Raw genomic sequence first — 18,137 nt, forward strand, 5'->3', positions numbered from 1 at the left:
CCACCAATGAAATAAGACGCAGTCTAACTAGTGCAGAATGCAATGGGACGGTGGCCTTCCTCTCGCTAAGATGTTTTACTTCTGTTATACAACCTAAGATGTCTTTAGGGTTTTCTTGGCCGGCCCATTTTTTATTTTTACTTTTAGGGCTTATTTTACAGTTAGATCATTCCTGAGAGTTTATAGGGGAACTCTTCAGTGTATGACAGCCATGTAACTAGGGAGCAGTTGTTTTCAATTGGGAGTGATTTTTGCCCCCCACCCCCCAGCCAGGGGACACTTGGCAGTATCTGGAGACTCATTTGTTTGAGGTGTGCTACTGGCGTCTAGTGGGTCGAGGCCAAGGATGCTATTAAATCTTCTACAGTATAGATTTCTTTTCTTTTCTTTTTTTTTTTTTTTGTAGAGACAGAGTCTCACTTTATCGCCCTTGGTGGAGTGCTGTGGCATCACACAGCTCACAGCAACCTCCAACTCCTGGGCTTAAGCGATTCTCCTGCCTCAGCCTCCCGAGAAACTGGGACTGCAGGCGCCCGCCACAACGCCCGGCTATTTTTTGGTTGCAGTTTGGCTGGGGCCGGGTTTGAACCTGCCACCATCGGTATATGGGGCCGGCGCCTTACCGACTGAGCCACAGGCGCCGCCCCTTCTACAGTATAGAGAACAGCTAGCCAGTCGGCAGTGCTGAGGTTGAGAGTCCTTGCTTTAGAGTCAGGGCCTGGGTTCAGATCCTGGTTTAGCTATTTCGTATCTCTGTGATCTTGGGCATGTTATTTGACCTCGTGGTCTCTGTTTTCTCACTGTACATTGACTAGCTCTGAGGACTAAATGAGTTCCCTCATATAAGATGCTGAAAACGGTGCCCCCTCAGAGTAAGCTATCAGTATTGCTAACTGCCACATAAACACCATCTCACTTATCTGCCTCACTTTGTTCATACTGGTTTGTACAGAAGACATCAGATAAGTGAGTCAGTCAAGGCTATGAGATAGCACTTCGTTTCTAATCTGGTCTGTAGGAGGTGCTCTGGTGCGTTTGGATGTTTTTAGGAGCTAGCAAGCATTTCTAAGACTGCCTTCTATCCATGGCCCCCATTATCATTTTTTTCATATTCTTTTAGTAGTTTAATCTGTACTGGGGCATAGATTTAGATTTAATGGTGCATTCCCTTTTTGCAGAACATGAACACTGAATTCTTTTAGTGAAAGAAAATCCATGCCTATTGCTTGTTCAGCCCCAGGCACCTGCATCCCACACACCAGTCACTACAAGGCTGATGTGGAGTAATAATAATACTCTTCTAAGTTCTCACATCCCTATAATAGCCACATCATCAGGGTTCCTCCTTGACAGATGGGGAGAGAGAAGCAGAAAGTATGTAAAAACTCAGCTACAATCACCAAACCTGTAAGTTGCAGATTCAGGATTTGAGCTTTGGCTGCCAGAAGTTACAGCTACACTTCTAAACTGCTCTATTATTCTGCCACAAGGTAGGTTTTCTCCAGGAGTCTACTCATGACCTTAACCTTTTATGCATACAACTCTCAAGAGATCCAGTTACTCTTACTCTTATAAATAATATTATATACATGGGTGTGTGTGTATGTGTTATGATTCTGCTGTGTTTCATTTGTGCATTATTTCATAAGGGTAAGGGTTGATTGTGGCTTTAGTTTTTCATAATGCCAGGACCTCTGATCCTTTAAAAAGAAACCATAATTATTCTTTAGAAAAATCATTCTTCATTAACTTTAAGCTCACTGGAAGACTGCGGGGAGTACAGTAGCTGGGGTGTCAGTGCCAGGTGAACCTGTCTGGGCAGGAGCCTGAAGGATTGAATCAGAGCGTAAGATCAGGAACTCCCAGCATGGCGGTAATCTACCCAGTGATCTTAAATTTTCTTTTCCTTTTTTATCTTTAGACCGTGGAGGGAAGCAGACATCTAGACATTTGCATGTTAGATGCATTTCAAATTTCAAATTCCTGTTTTCAAAATGGAGGGTAGAAGCAATTAATTTTATTTTACTTGTAGCTTCTAAGTACAGTACTCGCACTTATAAATAGTTGTGCTATTAAAGTACTTCCAAAACAGGGAACTGTTTCTTATTTTGTTTTGGGTTTTTTTTTTTTTTGACTACCTCTTTTCTTAGGTTGTGAAATGATTATGCAAGAATTATATATACTGTGCCCAAAATGACAGGAGTTGGGCACTTCTGCAGAAGTCACTTGAATGTCATACATTTGAGATGATGTCTAGAATAAGTTTTGATTCCATTAGCTAATATGCTAGAGAGAATATAATTTTAACAGAGTAGGCATTATCTTTTCTCTTTTTTGGGTTCAGTATGAGCAAGTATCTAACAAGAAACTTTTTGCAGATGCTTTTAAAAAAAATCATAAGTCTTCGATAAAGACAAACATATCCATCCCTTTCTCAGCATCCATGGCTTCTGGCCAGTTAGCAGTGTGTGAATTCCTCTCATGACAGAGAACTCTCTACGTGGTGTGGTAGACACTACAAATGACCTAACTATGGAAACTTTCTTCCTTTTAATGCCCAGGCATCTGCCTCCCTATAACATGTTTCAGAATGAAACAAATATTTCTTCCTTATTAAAGGAAGGTAAAGTTGCCCCATCATCCTTAGCCTAAGATTTCTCAACTACCCCCTTTTTGACATTGGGGATAGTTCTGTGTCCTGTGCACTGCAGGTTGTGTAGCAGCACCCCTGGCCTCCACCCACTACATTCCAGTGGCACCTCCATCTAGAATATCCCCAGATACTGCAAGTGTCCTCTGGGGAAGTCAGTACTATGGGGTGATGTTCTAGCTGCCTTCTCCGGCCTTCATCTCATTGTGAAATACCCAAAGCAAAAGATTTTATCTTCTTCACCATTCAGCCTAGCAATGGGTCAGTTTTGAGATATTTAAACCACTTTCTTTGACTTTAGTTTCATTTACTAAATTGGCCCCTTATTTGTTCTTTAGTCTCATTCTGTAACCTGATATGCTCCATATTAGTTTTCTATTTTTGTGATAACAATTTACTATACACTTGGTCACTTAAAGCAAAACAGCTTATTATCTTATGGCTCTGTAGGTCTGAAGTCTGACGTGGCCTCAGTGGGCTAAAATCAAGGTGTTGGCAAGGCTGTGTTCCTTCCTTCTCCAAGGAGAATTTGTCTTCTTACATTTTCCAGATTCTAGAGAACACCCACATTTTTTCCCTCATGCCCTTTCCCCCCTCCTTCAAAGCCAGCCATTTAAATGGATTTAAATAGAATGTATTATCACATCATTTGGACCTCCTTTTCTGCTACCCTCTTCCACTTTTAAGGACCCTTGTCATTACATTGTACCCACCCAAGATAATCCACGATAATCTCCCTAATTTAAGGTGTATTGCTTAGCAAAATCACTTCCACCCGTGATCTTATTTCCCTTTGCCATGTAACATAACATATTCATATGTTCCAGATTTTAGGATGTAGACATTTTTTGGTAGTGGTGGTGATTGGGGTGGGGTGTGTTATTCAGTCTGACACCTGTTCCCATTCCAAAAGTTAATAAGAAAGAATTTGGTAAAGAGAGCATTGACACTGGTGAAGGAGCATTTTCTTTTCTGACTATCAACAACAAGAGAGTTGAGGCATACTTGCTTTATTCTCTTGCCAGGAATGGGTTTTACTTGGATGGTGTACTTGTCAGCTCTTAATAGAGATTCCAGAAACTGGATCTTTTGCTCGTCTTAAGTTTCAAAAAGGGAAATTATGCCTGACAGTGACAAATGGGTTAGTGGCAATCTTGGTAGTACGTACGTGGAGAGCTCAGCTGAGGTCTGAGAAATAAGTAGAGAGCTGTGTGGTTCCCATGGGAGACATGAAGTTCACAGAACAGAGGCAGGAAGGTGGTATCAACTTTTAATGGATTTAAATAGACTGTTGTATCTTAGTGCTCATTGAAAGGCCTTTCTTGATAGCCAGGATCATATTTTAACTAGTGGTCAAGGGGCCAAAACTGAGGAAAATTATTTTCAAGCTTTATTATTTAAAAAATTATTGATTGTTAAAGTCTGTTGCTATCAATTTATAATATTGAAAAGAGAAAATGAGAAAGGAGGATTTAAAAATTACCTTTAATTTCTAACTATACAAAAGAAGATAAACTTTGTAAACACTTGTTATTTCTTTATATTGTTTTGCCGCTGCTGCTCTTTCTTCTTATTCTTTTCTTTCGTGTATTTGGGATGGACAATTCTCCTAGTTTTCTACCTTCATTTTACTTAATATTTAAATATGAACGCTCTTCATGATCTCAACAAATAGGGACTTACAAGTCACTTTTTAAATGATTTCTTGGTTAGGGAATGGCACTTTCTTATAAAAGATGTGGAACATAATGGGAAAAACATCCATAACCCTTTTAATAACAATTGCTTTTTTAGTATGAATTTTTACATGACAATTTTATATATTTTTTCAATTAAAATTGCATTGTAAAGAGTTTCTTGCTTTGTTACTATCATGTTAATAACTGAATAGAATCCCATTTGATGATATCCCTGATTGACATTTGTGGGGTTTCCATCATAGCTGTGTACACACGTATGTGTTGGCACTTACAGAGTTGGAATAAACACTGTAGTGCATTAACTTTTTTAAGTTTTATTTTGCTGTATATAAGATTTTTTTCTACTGATCCCATAAATTTAATTAAAAAGTTAAGGGTATAGACAATTTAAAGCTTGTCAAATTGCCATTCTAAAATCAGTGTATACCCATTGGCATTGCTGATTTTATTTTGATAAAATTTGTAGTTTTCAGGCATATGTCCTCTGTTCCCAGGCTGTCGGGGTACCAGTTATTGATCTGTTTGGCTAGTTACATCTTCCTCAATGAAAGCTACATTTTAGTATTGGCCAGTGGTGGCTGTGGTAATGGACTTTCTTAGCATTATGATTATGAAGACTGGGGTGTTAGTGTACCACCTTAGATTCTTCAGTTCTAAGAGAGTGTTTAAAGGTTCCTACTTCTCAAATGTAAATACATTTCTAGCTAACCTGTACCTTATGGTTGAAAAAAGGGTGCTTACATGTGGAAAGAGAAATGTAAGCGTTAAAAGATTTTTGGTGAATTAGTCTTCTCTATTCAGATTCGGAAGCTTCTATGGTCATCCTCTCAGTGATCTCAATGACTGTTAGAAGAAAAAAGAACTCTGTGTCCAAGGGAGCCAAGGACGTGGGGTTGTTTATAGTAGTGCTTTGTTCAGAAAAGCAGGAAGAGCTGTTTTTATTGTAATACCGTGGGAAATGTTTATCCCTATTTATTTAAAATTATAATACTTCTATAGAGGATTGGCAGTTGCTTACAAAAAATCCCATCAAATAATAAAACAGTTTATATATGAAATAAAGTAGAGAGATGGATCAGAAACCAGAGGAATGTATGAAGGGAATACCAGGTACATAGAACTGTGGGAAATTTTAAAAAGATGAAAGGTATTGTATTTGGAGAAAGAAAATGGGTAAGATCAGATAGCCAATGTTATAAAGCAGTGTATGAATTAAATGCAAAGTAATAGTGTGGACAAGCAAGAGGTTTGCAGAGAGGAAAGGGTGAAATTTGTTCCAGAACCAAATCAGAGGCGAAAAGCAGGGCTTCAGGAGGGAATGTAATTTCATTGTTCTCTGTTATCTTTGGAGAAGACTGTTTTCAGGTCCTCAATTGTAAGGAATAGGAGGGCAGATGGCAGAGGGTGTATCTATTAAAGCAGAGACTTTAACCTAATGGGGGGAGGTGTACTAAAGAGTAAGGGGCTACCACAAAATCACTAGGACACAAATACAGCTGAACTGCGGTCATGGGCACAGCTATGATCAATGAACAGTTTGAAGCTCCAGACCCTCCTAAGCGCCATCTCCCTTAACACCCAACACATCCACACATGCACATGCACATGTGTAATCGGACTACGAACCCACCATCCTGCAATGCAGAAGTGATTCCTGTGTTAATACAACACACATGGATGGTACCTCTGGTGGGGGAAAGGCCCTCACTGCTGGGTGTGGGGAATATCATTCCCTGTAGGACAAAAGTCCAAACTCAGATGTATTGCGTGCAAGGTTCCCTGGGTTTCTGACCCCTACACTTGAGCTTCCCTCTCGCCCCTTCCTAATACCCCTCTCCTAACACCTCCTGCCACCCATCTTACCGAGTCCCTGGCTGCGTCACCACGCTGCTTCCACGTTTCCTCTGCGTGAAACCTTCCCTCTTCTTCCCACAAGCCCAGGTCAGTCCACTAACGCTGCGCTTCTCACAAGGTCAGCTCCCCCAGGAGCTCTTCTGAGGAGGCTTTGCATACCTTCTAGCACCACCCACCCCCAGAACTGGCCACTCTCCTTTATGCCTGCACCGAACCCATTCCTATTAAAACATCTCTTACTCCAAACTACACTTTAAAAACATCTGCGGTCTTTTCTGTGCCTTCTCAGCACTTACCCAGAGCAAGATGAAGATGCTTACAAGCCACAAGTGCTGCCCCTACCATAGCATCCTCATTCTCTACATGGAATTTAAGATAAAGACAGCACTTTGCCAAAAAATGAAAAGAAAACTCATGTCTATTGAACTGAGAATAACTCATTTCTGTTTCCGATTAAAGTATTTGAAGTAAGTTTGTTGCCTGGCACCTGGATGGTGCTTAGGAAATGCTTGGATGGGTTTACTAGTGGATGGTCTGGTGCGTAGGCTATTGTGGTACAATATACTGTGGAAAAAGTAGGCACCCCAGGAGAGGAGCAAGGACAGTGCGGTGGCATTATAGGGAGGAGGCAGCAGCTTCTGGCTGGGGAATTTGGGGAGAGCAGGGGGGAGCAAGATCTTCAACTGGACTGATTGGAGAGTAAGATGAAAGGTGTATCACAAGTTGAATGCATTCATGAAGGTCACACATCTAACATATTGGAGAAAAAGGATGAAAGGGGTTCTGAGGCAGGCATCTGGGGGAATGGATGGAGGGGTGAGTATGGCAAAGTATTTCTCATATGGCAGTTGGCCAGGGAAAGAGAAGAAAATAAGTAGATAGTTCATCTGTAGGAGCATTTATTTAAGTATATTAAGGAACACTATTTATACAGCCAACAATAGTGTTTTAACAACATTGAGAAGATAGGGAAGAGATGGGGACGGTGTTAAGAGTTAAGATCCCTGGATAGTATCTGAAATTGTAAATTAAAACAGCAGTGTGTCTTGGTTCTCTCATTTTGAATTACAATAGAAATAATAATAAAGAACAAGTAGAAAGATTAAAAAAAAAAAAAAGAATCACACATCTTCGTAAACCTAAAAAAAATAAAAAGAAACCAGAAAACATCCTATATCTAATATTGGATAAGCCTACTTGTTTAGCGAGATGGCTCCTAGTTACACTTATTTTTCTTAAAGTAGATGGTTTTCAGCCCTGTTCCTTTTTGTGTATTTGGTTTGTTCCATCTTCCAGGTCAGGTTCATACCCCTGCTACCTAAATCTGCTTACCCTTTATGTAGTCCAGTGGTTCTCATCGGGCTGCAGACCCTCCAGGGGACACTCGAAAATGTCTGGAGTGTTTGTCAGAGCGTGGGGTGGGGGTGAGAGGTACAAAGTCCATGCCAATTATATGTTTTAAAGGTCTAAGCCAGGGCCAGAGTAGACCTTCTTCTCTGACTGCAGGGAAGCTTTATGAAAGTTGTCCACTCAGGACATGGCTGTCTTGCCATTAGACTGGGGACAGTTTTGGTGAATGTACTAGCCAGAGGCAGTCAGGGAGGGCAAGGAACTTTGTGGCAGAGTGGAAGGTAGAGAGAGGGGAGTTTATTTGGCCCCTTCTACCACTCAGGGCACTGGAGTGAAAGAAGACTTGCCCATGCCCAGCACGTGCTATGTGGCCTTAGGCAGGTTGCATAGCCTCTCTTCGTTCCCTTGATCTTCCTCTCCCCAAATGAAAAATGGAGCTGCCACATGTGCTTTTCTTCCTTCATTCCTACTATACCTCGTAAATAATCCATTACATCATTCATTAGAAATATCTTTGTATACCAGACACAGTGACTGATACACAGCCCTCTTAAAATCGTGTCAATGAAAACATAAATGGACCGATAAATGAGTCAGCCAAGGATTAATTTATTCAGAGCAGGAGTGCCTGACCAGGAGGCCCACGTTGTGAGGACTTTTTTGCTTGTCTGTGGTGGTGGACATCACAAAAAGTAGGTATGGACTTGTTTCTTTTTCTTTTTGTAATCAGCTTTAGCTCATGTTTGTGTATTTAATGTGTGGCCCAAGACAATGCTTATTCTTCCAATGTGTGGCAGAGAAAAAAAATTGTTGGACACTCCTGATTTAAAGGATCATTACTTTGAAGATAAGATCAGATGTTACGTATGGTAGGGTAGTGAATAAACTAAGAAAATGATACTTTTACTGCAGTGCTGCAGTTGCCAACCCTACCTTCTAGGATTAGCAGTTTCCGACCACTACCTTCCAGGGCGCAAGTGTGCATATGCGTGAGGCTGCCTTCTAAAGACACCGGCCTGGGCTAGGTCTCAGGAATGAGTATGTTCCAAGCTCCCCAACAACCTTTGTGGCTTCTGTCAGCTCAGGCTGGGAACCCTGGCATGCTGTGTCACTTGGCTTTAATTCTGCCCTGCTCTACTTTGAGGACCAAAGGGGATGGCTCTGGCACCGGTCTTCTAGGAAATGTGGGGAGGGCAGAACAGTTCCGGGGAGCCGTGCCAGCTGCCGGTTGTTGCTAATACTGTCTGGGATTATTGGCAAGAAAAGCCTGATGAAGACCAGAGAGCTGTGGGCAAGCTAACCTCTGCCTTAGAGAGTGATGTTCCTAAAAATCCCCATTAGTTCTCTCCTGTGTTCCACTTGGCTTTCCTTTTTCTCCTCTTCATCCCCAGCGACCTTTCCTGTGAGCTGAAGGATACTCCCCCTGTTCGGTCACAGGCTGTAAGTATGAGGGGTGGATTTTGTAAAGTGCTCTGCTAACTGACTCTCTAAATATTTTCTGCGGATGATGTCACTTGATGAAAAACCAAGTTGTGACAGCATAAGAGAGTTAATCTTGAGGAGGCTGAGGCAGGAGGATCGCTTAAGCCCAAGAGTTTGAGGTTGCTGTGAGCTATGACACCATGACACTCTACCCAGGGTGACAGAGAGAGACCCTGTCTCAAAAAGAAGAGAGTTAATCGTGGAAGCTGGTGAACACAGCCTGGCTTCAGGTCATCTTCTTCTGTTGCTTGTGTAGAATACTCAGTTGCTATTTCTCTGAATTTGTACAGAGTCCTGTGTGGTTCCCAAAGGGTCTCATCATGTTGCTCCAAATACAATCTAGGGCAAGAACAATGTGACAGACTCCCATCTCTTTAGAGAGTAATTTCTAGCTCGTTGAGTCATCTAGGAAGCAGTTTGTGAATACCCTTGGCATCATTTCAATGGTGTTTCTATTCATTAATTTTAGGAAATCGCAGTTTTAGAGCAAACAGAGATTGACATTACTCAAATTAGTGTTTTGCTTAAAGACAGGGACTCCGACATTCTGTTATAAGCCCTGCCTCTCCTGTTTGGTCCTTGTGTGATTTAGACAAACCAATTAAACTCCACTGGCTGGAATTTCCTCATCAATAGAATAGAGATAATCCAATACCCCTCGTAGATTGTTTTGGTGATGATTACATAGGATCATTTCTGCCAGGAACTGTGCAAAATGCTTGGTGCATAATAAGCCTTCAATTGTTAGCAATATCATTATTTCTTTAGTGAATGAACTTTTTTTTGAGCAACTCCTAGTGCCATTTTAAAATAAAAGACAAATTATAGTGCTATGTACTGACATGAAAAGATTTCCACAATATATTATCAAATGAAAAGCAATCTGAATGTAAGTATGAAGCTTTAGAAACAAGTTCTAAAACTATATGAGTACATATATTTGTATGTAAGCGTGTGTATATATATATTTATGTCTCTGTGTGTATATTCAAGCACAGAAATACATCTGGAAAAATATCTTTCAGCAAGTTATTATGAGTAAAGAAGCAAGTCAACTTTTTTCCCTTATCCTATTTGGTTTGGATTTTTGAAATCAATATATAATTTATATATTTAATATATAAATTAAATATAATCCTAAAATAAGATCAGTACTGGGAGTTGGCTGAGTATAAGTACATAGTTCCTGTGGCTTCTGCTCTTGAAGCCCTTTGGAAGCTGAGAGCAGAAAAGTGACAGGATCACTGTGGCTGCAATGTTGGGGACAGACTACAGATGGAAGGACAACAAAGCAGGCAAAGCAATTAGAAATTACTGCCAATAATCCATGAGAGATGGTGGTGGCTTGGACCATATCCATCACCCCCAAAGTTTAACAGACAGATTTTAAAGGGGGAAAGTGATACGCAAATACAAGACAGTTTTTGCTAATAAGATGGTAGCATCCCATCTCATTGTAATATACTTTATTATTATCACAAGTCTGATACTCTTAGCTTTTCATTCATTGATTCAACATTTGTTCAACACCAACTCCCTGTGAGGCACTGGGACAGCAAATAAGACCTCTGCTTTTCAGAATCTCACAGCATAGTTGGATTATAGAAATCAGCAAAACTATATTATCGTTAACACCAAGAACAGCACAGAAGAGGAAATACAATCACTGCTTGATGGAAACAGCCAAAACTTTCTATTGACTATGTGCTAGACGTACCTATAGATATTAGGATGATGATAGATGGCTTTAATTATATTTTGTTGCTATTTCTGTAACCAAACCAGACTGTTATGAAACTAGTGACCAAACACCTAATCTGCCTAAAATTATTACTTTTGTGCTCTAAATCCAGCACTACCAAGGATTTGGCCACCCTAATGCCTATTTAAATCCCAGCCCAGAAAACGCATGTTTCATTTTTTCCCAAATGTGTCTAGTACCTCTATCTCTCTGATTTGTCAGCCTGTATAAATTGTCTTCATTGCATGTTTTTTTTCTTTCAATCATCTGCTTTGAAGGAGATTAAGCTGAAACCACTGCTCACCTCCCAAGATGGTGCCACGCAAATTGCATGCGCTTTTCTGCCTCTGCAGCTGCCTTGCACTGGTTCATCCTCTTGACTGGCAAGATCTAAATCCTGTTGCCCATGATAAATCCTCAGGTAAGAGGAATATTTATTTTTTCAAGGGCTTGAGCATCTGCTTTGTCACCAGACTCCAACAAGCCCCAGAGAAGCTGCACATTGGTACTTCCTTAAACGAGTCCTCTTAAATGCTCATGGAGACCGTCTATTCTCCTGGGCTCGGGGACAGGGCCTCACTTTTTCATTTCAGCTGAAACTGAAGGAGCACCTGCAGTCTTCAAAATCATGACTGCAGGACAGACTGGGACATGACATTTTGAGATACAAGCTCAACTTGTAATCAGTGGCCATGGAGAACTTCCTGAGTGCCACCCTGCTCTCGCTCACTTTCCTAACCCCTCCCAACCTCGCACAGGAGTTCACACCAAGACAGCCCCCAAACCTATTTGCACCAAGGGGAAAGAAGCAGGTGTCTGTATGAAGCCATGGCCTGGTTAGTAGTGGAGCATGGTGTGAGAAGATTACAATTTAGGATATCGGGATCAAAGGGGAAACAATCTCTTCTACTTCATAATGAGCAGAAGGGGGGACCCTGAAATGTTCACTTTACAGGTAACTTTTTTTTTTTTTTTTTGAAAAAATGGTCTTTGAGGAAGCACCTTGAAGTTTGAATCTGCCAGAAGTGATTGCTTCACTTTAGTACTAAGGAATTCTCTGTGACTTTGGCTAGCTACAGTTAACTTAACGCTGGGGAAGGGGATAGGCTGTCTGCTTATTATATGTCATAGGTACTTGATCTTCATTATCACTTCATCTTTACAACCGTTCCATTTTACAAATGAGAATCAGAAAGGGGAGTGACTTGTCTCAGCCAGAGTATTGTAGCTTGTAAAAGGTACCCGATATAAACTCACCTGGGGTCCGATTCCCAGGGTCTGTTCATCTCAACACCCCCTGCCTTCCTTGGAACTACCTCTTTTTTTTTTTAGCATTTGTCCATGTGTTACACACCGTGTGTTAGGCTAGGTCGTCTGCTATTTCAGCAGAAGTAGCATTAAAGTGTTTCATACACTTTAATGGGTGCACCTTTTCTGACTCAGTAGAATTGGGGTGAGGTCCAAGAGTCTGCGTTTCCAAGCTCCTGGTGGGGCCAGTGCTGCTGGTCCTTGCACCAGCTGAGTAGCAAGGCCTTCTATGTTGACAGTTTCATCACAGGCAGGTGCTTCACACGTGAGTCACCAGAGATGTAAATAGGTTTCCTCCCGTGACTCAAAACCTTTCTGGAGGTTCTGAATCAATATGCCCACAATATTGATTCAGGTGCTGGCCCTAACATAGTTCCTGGTGTCTGACTGGCAGACATAGGATGTGATGGAAAATACAAATGAGTCTGTCCAGCAGAGTAATAATCCCCCCACAGTCCAACAGAGAAAAGGTGGGGGGGATAAGTTAAATGCATCAAGAAAAGTGAGATTCTGGCTACACCGATATTTGAGCTCAACATTTTGAAGTTAAATATGGACTTGATTGGGATTTAGAAAAGAAGACAACAGAAAAACTGTGGGTGTGTGGAAGTGTTTTGTCAGCAGAGAGAGAAAGGGAGTTTCAGGAGTGGGTGGGTAAAAGACGGCATATAATAAAAGGTTTGAAAGAACAGGAGAGACCAGTGGCAGTTCACTTTAGTTCAGCTCATTTTCACAAATATTTATTGAGCACTGACCAGGTGCCAAACACCCTGTAAAGATTGGAGGATACAAAGACATGGACATGGCTTTTAAGAAATAGCCTAGTGTAGGAGGCAGCATGCAGACACGTAATTTTAATATAATGTCATAAGAAGAATAATTAAAATTCATATATAGGGAATCCATGTGCTAGTGAGGATAAAACAATTACATTTATTGGGGGAATCGGGGAAGGCTTCAGAGAAGACAGGACATTCTATCAAGGTGTTACAGGTTGAATAGTAGTTGGCCAAGGGGATTCTAAGCACAAGCAGTAGCAGTTACAAAGGCGAAGCAGCATCACACAGCCCCATGTGGAGCTCAGGAGTGTTACAGCACAGGAAGGGGGATACCTGCAGGGGAAGAGGCAGAGAAAGAGTCTGAGACAGTGGGCCCCCTGGTCATGGGGTGGTGGTGGTGGTGGTCTTTCCTACAGTGCCCAGGAATTTGGGATTTAACTTGCACACCTCTGAACCGCAACATGTTTCCACCCCCAGGACACTAGAAGGATAGGCCACATTTATGCCTCAAGTAGCAGAGTATTTGCTTAGGAAGCCAAGTGTAGGCTTAACTGCCCCCTGCAAACTGCCCTCCACGAAGATTCCAACACATTCCTCCTTCAAGAAAAACCAGGTGGTGATAGGAAGCCATTGAAGGATTTTGTGAATTTCTCAGGGAGACGTGTGCTTTCAGTCACACGAGGAGCTGTGGCAAGGATGTGTTTGAAGGGGCCAAGAACCAAAGTAGAAAGGACAGTTAGGAGAGGCAGCCACTGCCTGGTCAAGTAACAGACAGTGGGGGTGAAAATGAGACATTGGAGCTATAGGGTCCAAGATAAATCGGGGAGATAATTCTCAGCGAAAAACAAACATTAGAAATTGAGATGTGGTTGAAGGTAGGGGATGGGGAGAAAGGTAGGAGAGTAGAATGATGCCCAGGTGTCTGGCGTGGGACCCCGGAGATGCGGGTTTCCGGTGGTGTAGGCTGTGTGGATAGAGGATGAGGAGGGAGAGTTCGGAAGTGGTCATTTACCTGTAGTTTAGAACTTTGGCTTTGACGTTTCTATGGCAGGGACGTCAGGCAGAAATATCCAATAAGAAGTTGTTAATATAAATCTGAAATGGGAGATAAAGTTTATGTTTGGAAAAGACACATTTGGGAAGTCATCTTTAGTACCCTAGGTAGAAGTTGAGGGCAAGGCTGTAAGTATTAGGCAATAGTCCTAAGCTTCTTGAAAGAAGGGCCACTCTACCTCTAGCTCTTTACCTTCCAATCCCCTCCCCCCACAGTCCTTTGCACTCAGCAGGCCCTCAGGAGTTATTTTTGTATTTTACTAGTTAGATTTAGAAATGAAGGAGGCCAGGAATGATGGGCAGTAACTTGAATCCCTTGGAATTCCTTTGCATCACGAAGTCTAGGGTGTGATGGATGACAAATGAGATAATATTTTTCTGTTTTTCAGTATGGATCAATAAACCACATGCCCCGATGGCTACAGCCAACTATTGCCAAAGTAAAATCCCCAGAGGAAATGGGTCTTACTCTGTTGGTTGTACCGACTTCATGTTTGATCACACTAAAGAGGTAAAGCTTTGATTAGTACAACTTATCCTTCAGGTCTAATATGGACTGTTGCTATGTCCCACTAGAACAGTGGTTCTCAACCTTCCTAAGGCCGCGACCCTTTAATACAGTTACTGTGGGTTGCGACCCCCAGGTTGAGAACTGCTGCTCTAGAAGGTGTTGAAACGTGACCTTGCCCTCACTTGAGAATAACCGTTTGCCATTTCTATTGCTTTGTATGAAGTCATTTGCTACTATAGTCCTTCTTTACTTCTTTATTTTGGTCCAGTTAATTCGTTTATAAACTGTTTTTATTAAAATATGCAAAGTAGCTTCTGGAATATGTTTAAGAAGAAACTTTACTAAAAGTGCATTCATTTTCTTCCTCCATAGGGCACCTTCTTACGCCTGTATTATCCATCTCAAGATGATAATCGCCTGGACACCCTCTGGATCCCAAACAAAGAGTATTTTTTGGGTCTCAGTAGATTTCTTGGAACACATCAGCTTATGGGAAAAATTTTGAGCTTATTATTCGGTAAGATTTCTGCTGATCCTACTTTGTAGCCGCTAGTACAGTGGTTCTCCCCTTCCTAATGCCGCAACCCTTTAATACGGTTCCTGTGGGTCATGACCCACAGGTTGAGAACCGCTGCTCTAGTATATCAGAAAACCTTGAAAACAAGAATTTCAAGCAATTAAGAGCAAAGTTGATTTTTTTTTGATGGTCTAAACTTGTCCTAAGATGATAAGGAAAATATTTTCTTAAAAGCCTGAGCAACTGTGAAAGAATCGAGCGTTCTCATTGTATCCATTTTGACTCTGAGGAGAGTGGCTGGAAGTATCTGACTGGCTCGAGCATCTTCCTCTGGCTGCTCTTTCATTTTCCTTCCACCATCCAATAGGGAGGAAGAACATGTGAGAGAAGCAGGTTGTCCCGAGTGACCACTACCCTGCAGGCTTTGTGCTAAAGTCAGGCACGAAGAGAAGGGAAGAGAAGCTGTCATAACTTTCCAGATCCAAAGCAAAGGAGACAAAGCTAATTTCTTACTCGTCAAAAATGAAGTGACTCTCCTCTCATTCCCATCACCTACCCTGGAGGGACCAGCCTCTCACAAAGATGATTTGATGTGCATTCATCACCTACTTTGCAAAATAGTGTTTTCTTTCCTTATCTGTTTGACCAGACATGACTGTTGGGCTAACATTGACTATGTCTTCAAATATCCCCCTCAAAACTACCTACAACCTTTGGGCTTCATTAAGAACATCTCCTTAGAGTTTTCTTGAAAACCACTTTATAATAGAAATAATGAAAATACCATAAACACACATCGTTAGGGTGCTGCACAACGTATACATCACTTGCCCAGCACTTGTCACATTCACTTGTCAGGACCACATCTCCATTTTCTAGATGGGAAGATGAAACACAAAATATAATAATTGCTAATAATAATGATCTTCTGGTTTTTAAGCTCCTTACCATAGAAGGATAGGTGCTTTACATACGCTACCTAATAAAACTCTCAGGAAGACCTTATGAAATAGGTGTCATTTCCTCAGTTTTACAGAAGAGGATTCTGAAGCTCAGAGGGTGTAACTTGGCCAAGGTCAATAGCTACTGAGTGGCTGAGCTGCTTCCAAGGCCACACCTTAGCATGAAGTCAATGGTTTCTCCATCTTCCACTGGATCATGACCAAATCATAATGAGAAGAACCTCTGATTCTCAGATTCTGGCTCTCAGTGTAACATTCTTGAGGTTTACTGTGTGGTTTGGTTTCCAAACACTTCCTTGGAGGATTTTCCAAAACCTGAGAATGGTAATAGTAACAGCCTTTGTGGATATGCCTGCAAGTAGGAAAATCTCTCACCTTAAGTTCAGAGCTGGCAGTGAAACTGATAATTCATGATCCTACAGTTTGAAGAAAGAACATGCAGCTCACAACTGATAACCCTAATGTTCCCTCAATCTGAAAAAAGCACTAACACTATCTAGTAGCAGACTTTTTAATGAGTTTACTATCAATCCATAAAATATAGATATAAATTCCAGGGGTCAGGATTTTATGCTAAGGACATGTAAGTTAAATTAACTAGCACCATTCAAGTCAGAGAAAACACTAACTGTAATCACCCACTGTTGTCTAGGTTCCATGACAACTCCTGCGAACTGGAATTCCCCTCTGAGGACTGGTGAAAAATATCCACTAATTGTTTTTTCTCATGGTCTTGGAGCATTCAGGTAATGTTTGAGAGGTTGAACAAAATGCCTGTAGGGATCAATGACAATTTTGTTTGTTCGTTTGTTTGTTTTTTATTTTTATTTTTTTTTACAGAAAAGGAATAGTGGTGTTCATAATGCCATGCGGGCCGTTGTCCCGGAAGAGTTGCTGTTCTTGAGTAATTCACTGTGGTCTACTGATCAGCCCAGCCCTGTCTTGTCAAGTTGCCTTTCCCTCCTACTTGTTGGTGGGGTTATCCCCGGAGCAGAGAAGAGAATTGCTGCAGTCTTGGTTGCTGTCCTTCTGTGTTAGAATAGTTACATTCTCAAACCATCCTGTGCGTTGGTCAGCTCGTCCAGGAAATAGTCACCAAGATTGGATTGTGTGTGAAAGACATTTATGGAGAGAAATAACTGTGAAGCTTAGATGAGAAGGAACAGGAAGTAATGGCGAGAGGTCTCAGGTCGTGACACAGGTCGGACACCTGGAAAGGAGAAGGGGAAGGGAGAAGGATTGAGGAAGGAGGGTCAGATGGCAGCACAGTTCTCAGAAAGATTGGGCCGGGCCAGTGGAGGAGGTGCTTGACCCCAAGTCTCTTGTCAAGAGTCCTGCCTCACAGGAACAGGCCTGTGTTAGTACCCATGCTGTGCCGTGTCCCTTGGCTGTAACCAAGGTTCAGAGCAAATAAGTGGTGGAACCAGGATTCACTTGGACATGGTCTTGAGCCGGAGGGGCCGGTGCATGGGTGTTCAGTAAGCTCTACTCTCTGTAGCATGACACCCGAGTAGCGCATTTACATGACAAGCACACCCTCTTCATTTCTACCATCTCCTGTCTCCCTTCTTCTACTTCAGGAGATTATAAGACCTTCAGGGAATAAAAGGTGGCTTTTAGCTGGGAAGTTGGATAGCACCTGCCCTTTAACTGCAGTCCAGCTACTTATTTGATTTCTAATATACTAGTGATTGGCAAATTAGACTCCAAGTCCAATTCATTTTTTTGCCGGTTTCTGTAAATGAGTTTTATTGGAACACAGCCACACCCATTCATTTTTTTATATCATCTCCTCTACTTTTGTGCTACAACTGCAGAGTTGAGGTATTGTGGCAAAGACCATATAGCCCACGAAGATGGAAATATTTACTGTCTGGTCTTTAACAGAAAAAGTTTGCTGATCTCTATGCTAGATCACTTCCCCCTCTTGAAAATGTCCTGTATCTTCAGCAGAAGGCATCACTCCTAGCCACCTCATTTTTATTCTTTATGGTCATTTCCTATGAATGTATGATGTGAGAAAAAGATTGTGTAGAATGATGACATGGAAGATGGTATAAACCTAGTTGCACATGATGCTTTTCACCATTTCACCTAGTCCAATCATTTAAACAATATGTGATGTGTAAAATATGTACCCTGTTTCAGATATGGTTATAAGCCCTGAAGATGTATCACATTACCTTACCTATGAGATACTTGATCCTTACCTGTGAGATTCCATACTATT

The 18,137-nt window shown here is 41.5% G+C and overlaps 1 protein-coding gene across 3 annotated transcripts in view; it reads left to right on the forward strand.

Annotated features, from left to right (window-relative positions):
• Positions 1–18,137, forward strand: part of PLA2G7 (phospholipase A2 group VII) — a 32,152-nt gene that overhangs the window by 4,456 nt on the left and 9,559 nt on the right. The window contains exons 1-5 of one of the 3 annotated variants that reach the window (XM_053603278.1): positions 9,907–9,925; positions 11,056–11,198; positions 14,307–14,428; positions 14,801–14,945; positions 16,560–16,653. In XM_053603278.1, coding sequence (XP_053459253.1) covers positions 11,090–11,198; positions 14,307–14,428; positions 14,801–14,945; positions 16,560–16,653 — 470 coding nt within the window. In that variant the 5' untranslated portion in view covers positions 9,907–9,925; positions 11,056–11,089. Of the gene's footprint in view, positions 1–9,906; positions 9,926–11,055; positions 11,199–14,306; positions 14,429–14,800; positions 14,946–16,559; positions 16,654–18,137 lie in introns of those variants that run through there. The other 2 variants (XM_053603277.1, XM_053603279.1) reach the window with 2 other exon arrangements.

The sequence above is a fragment of the Nycticebus coucang genome, chromosome 9 (genome assembly GCF_027406575.1).
Source record: "Nycticebus coucang isolate mNycCou1 chromosome 9, mNycCou1.pri, whole genome shotgun sequence".
NCBI classification, from domain to species: Eukaryota; Metazoa; Chordata; class Mammalia; order Primates; family Lorisidae; genus Nycticebus; species Nycticebus coucang.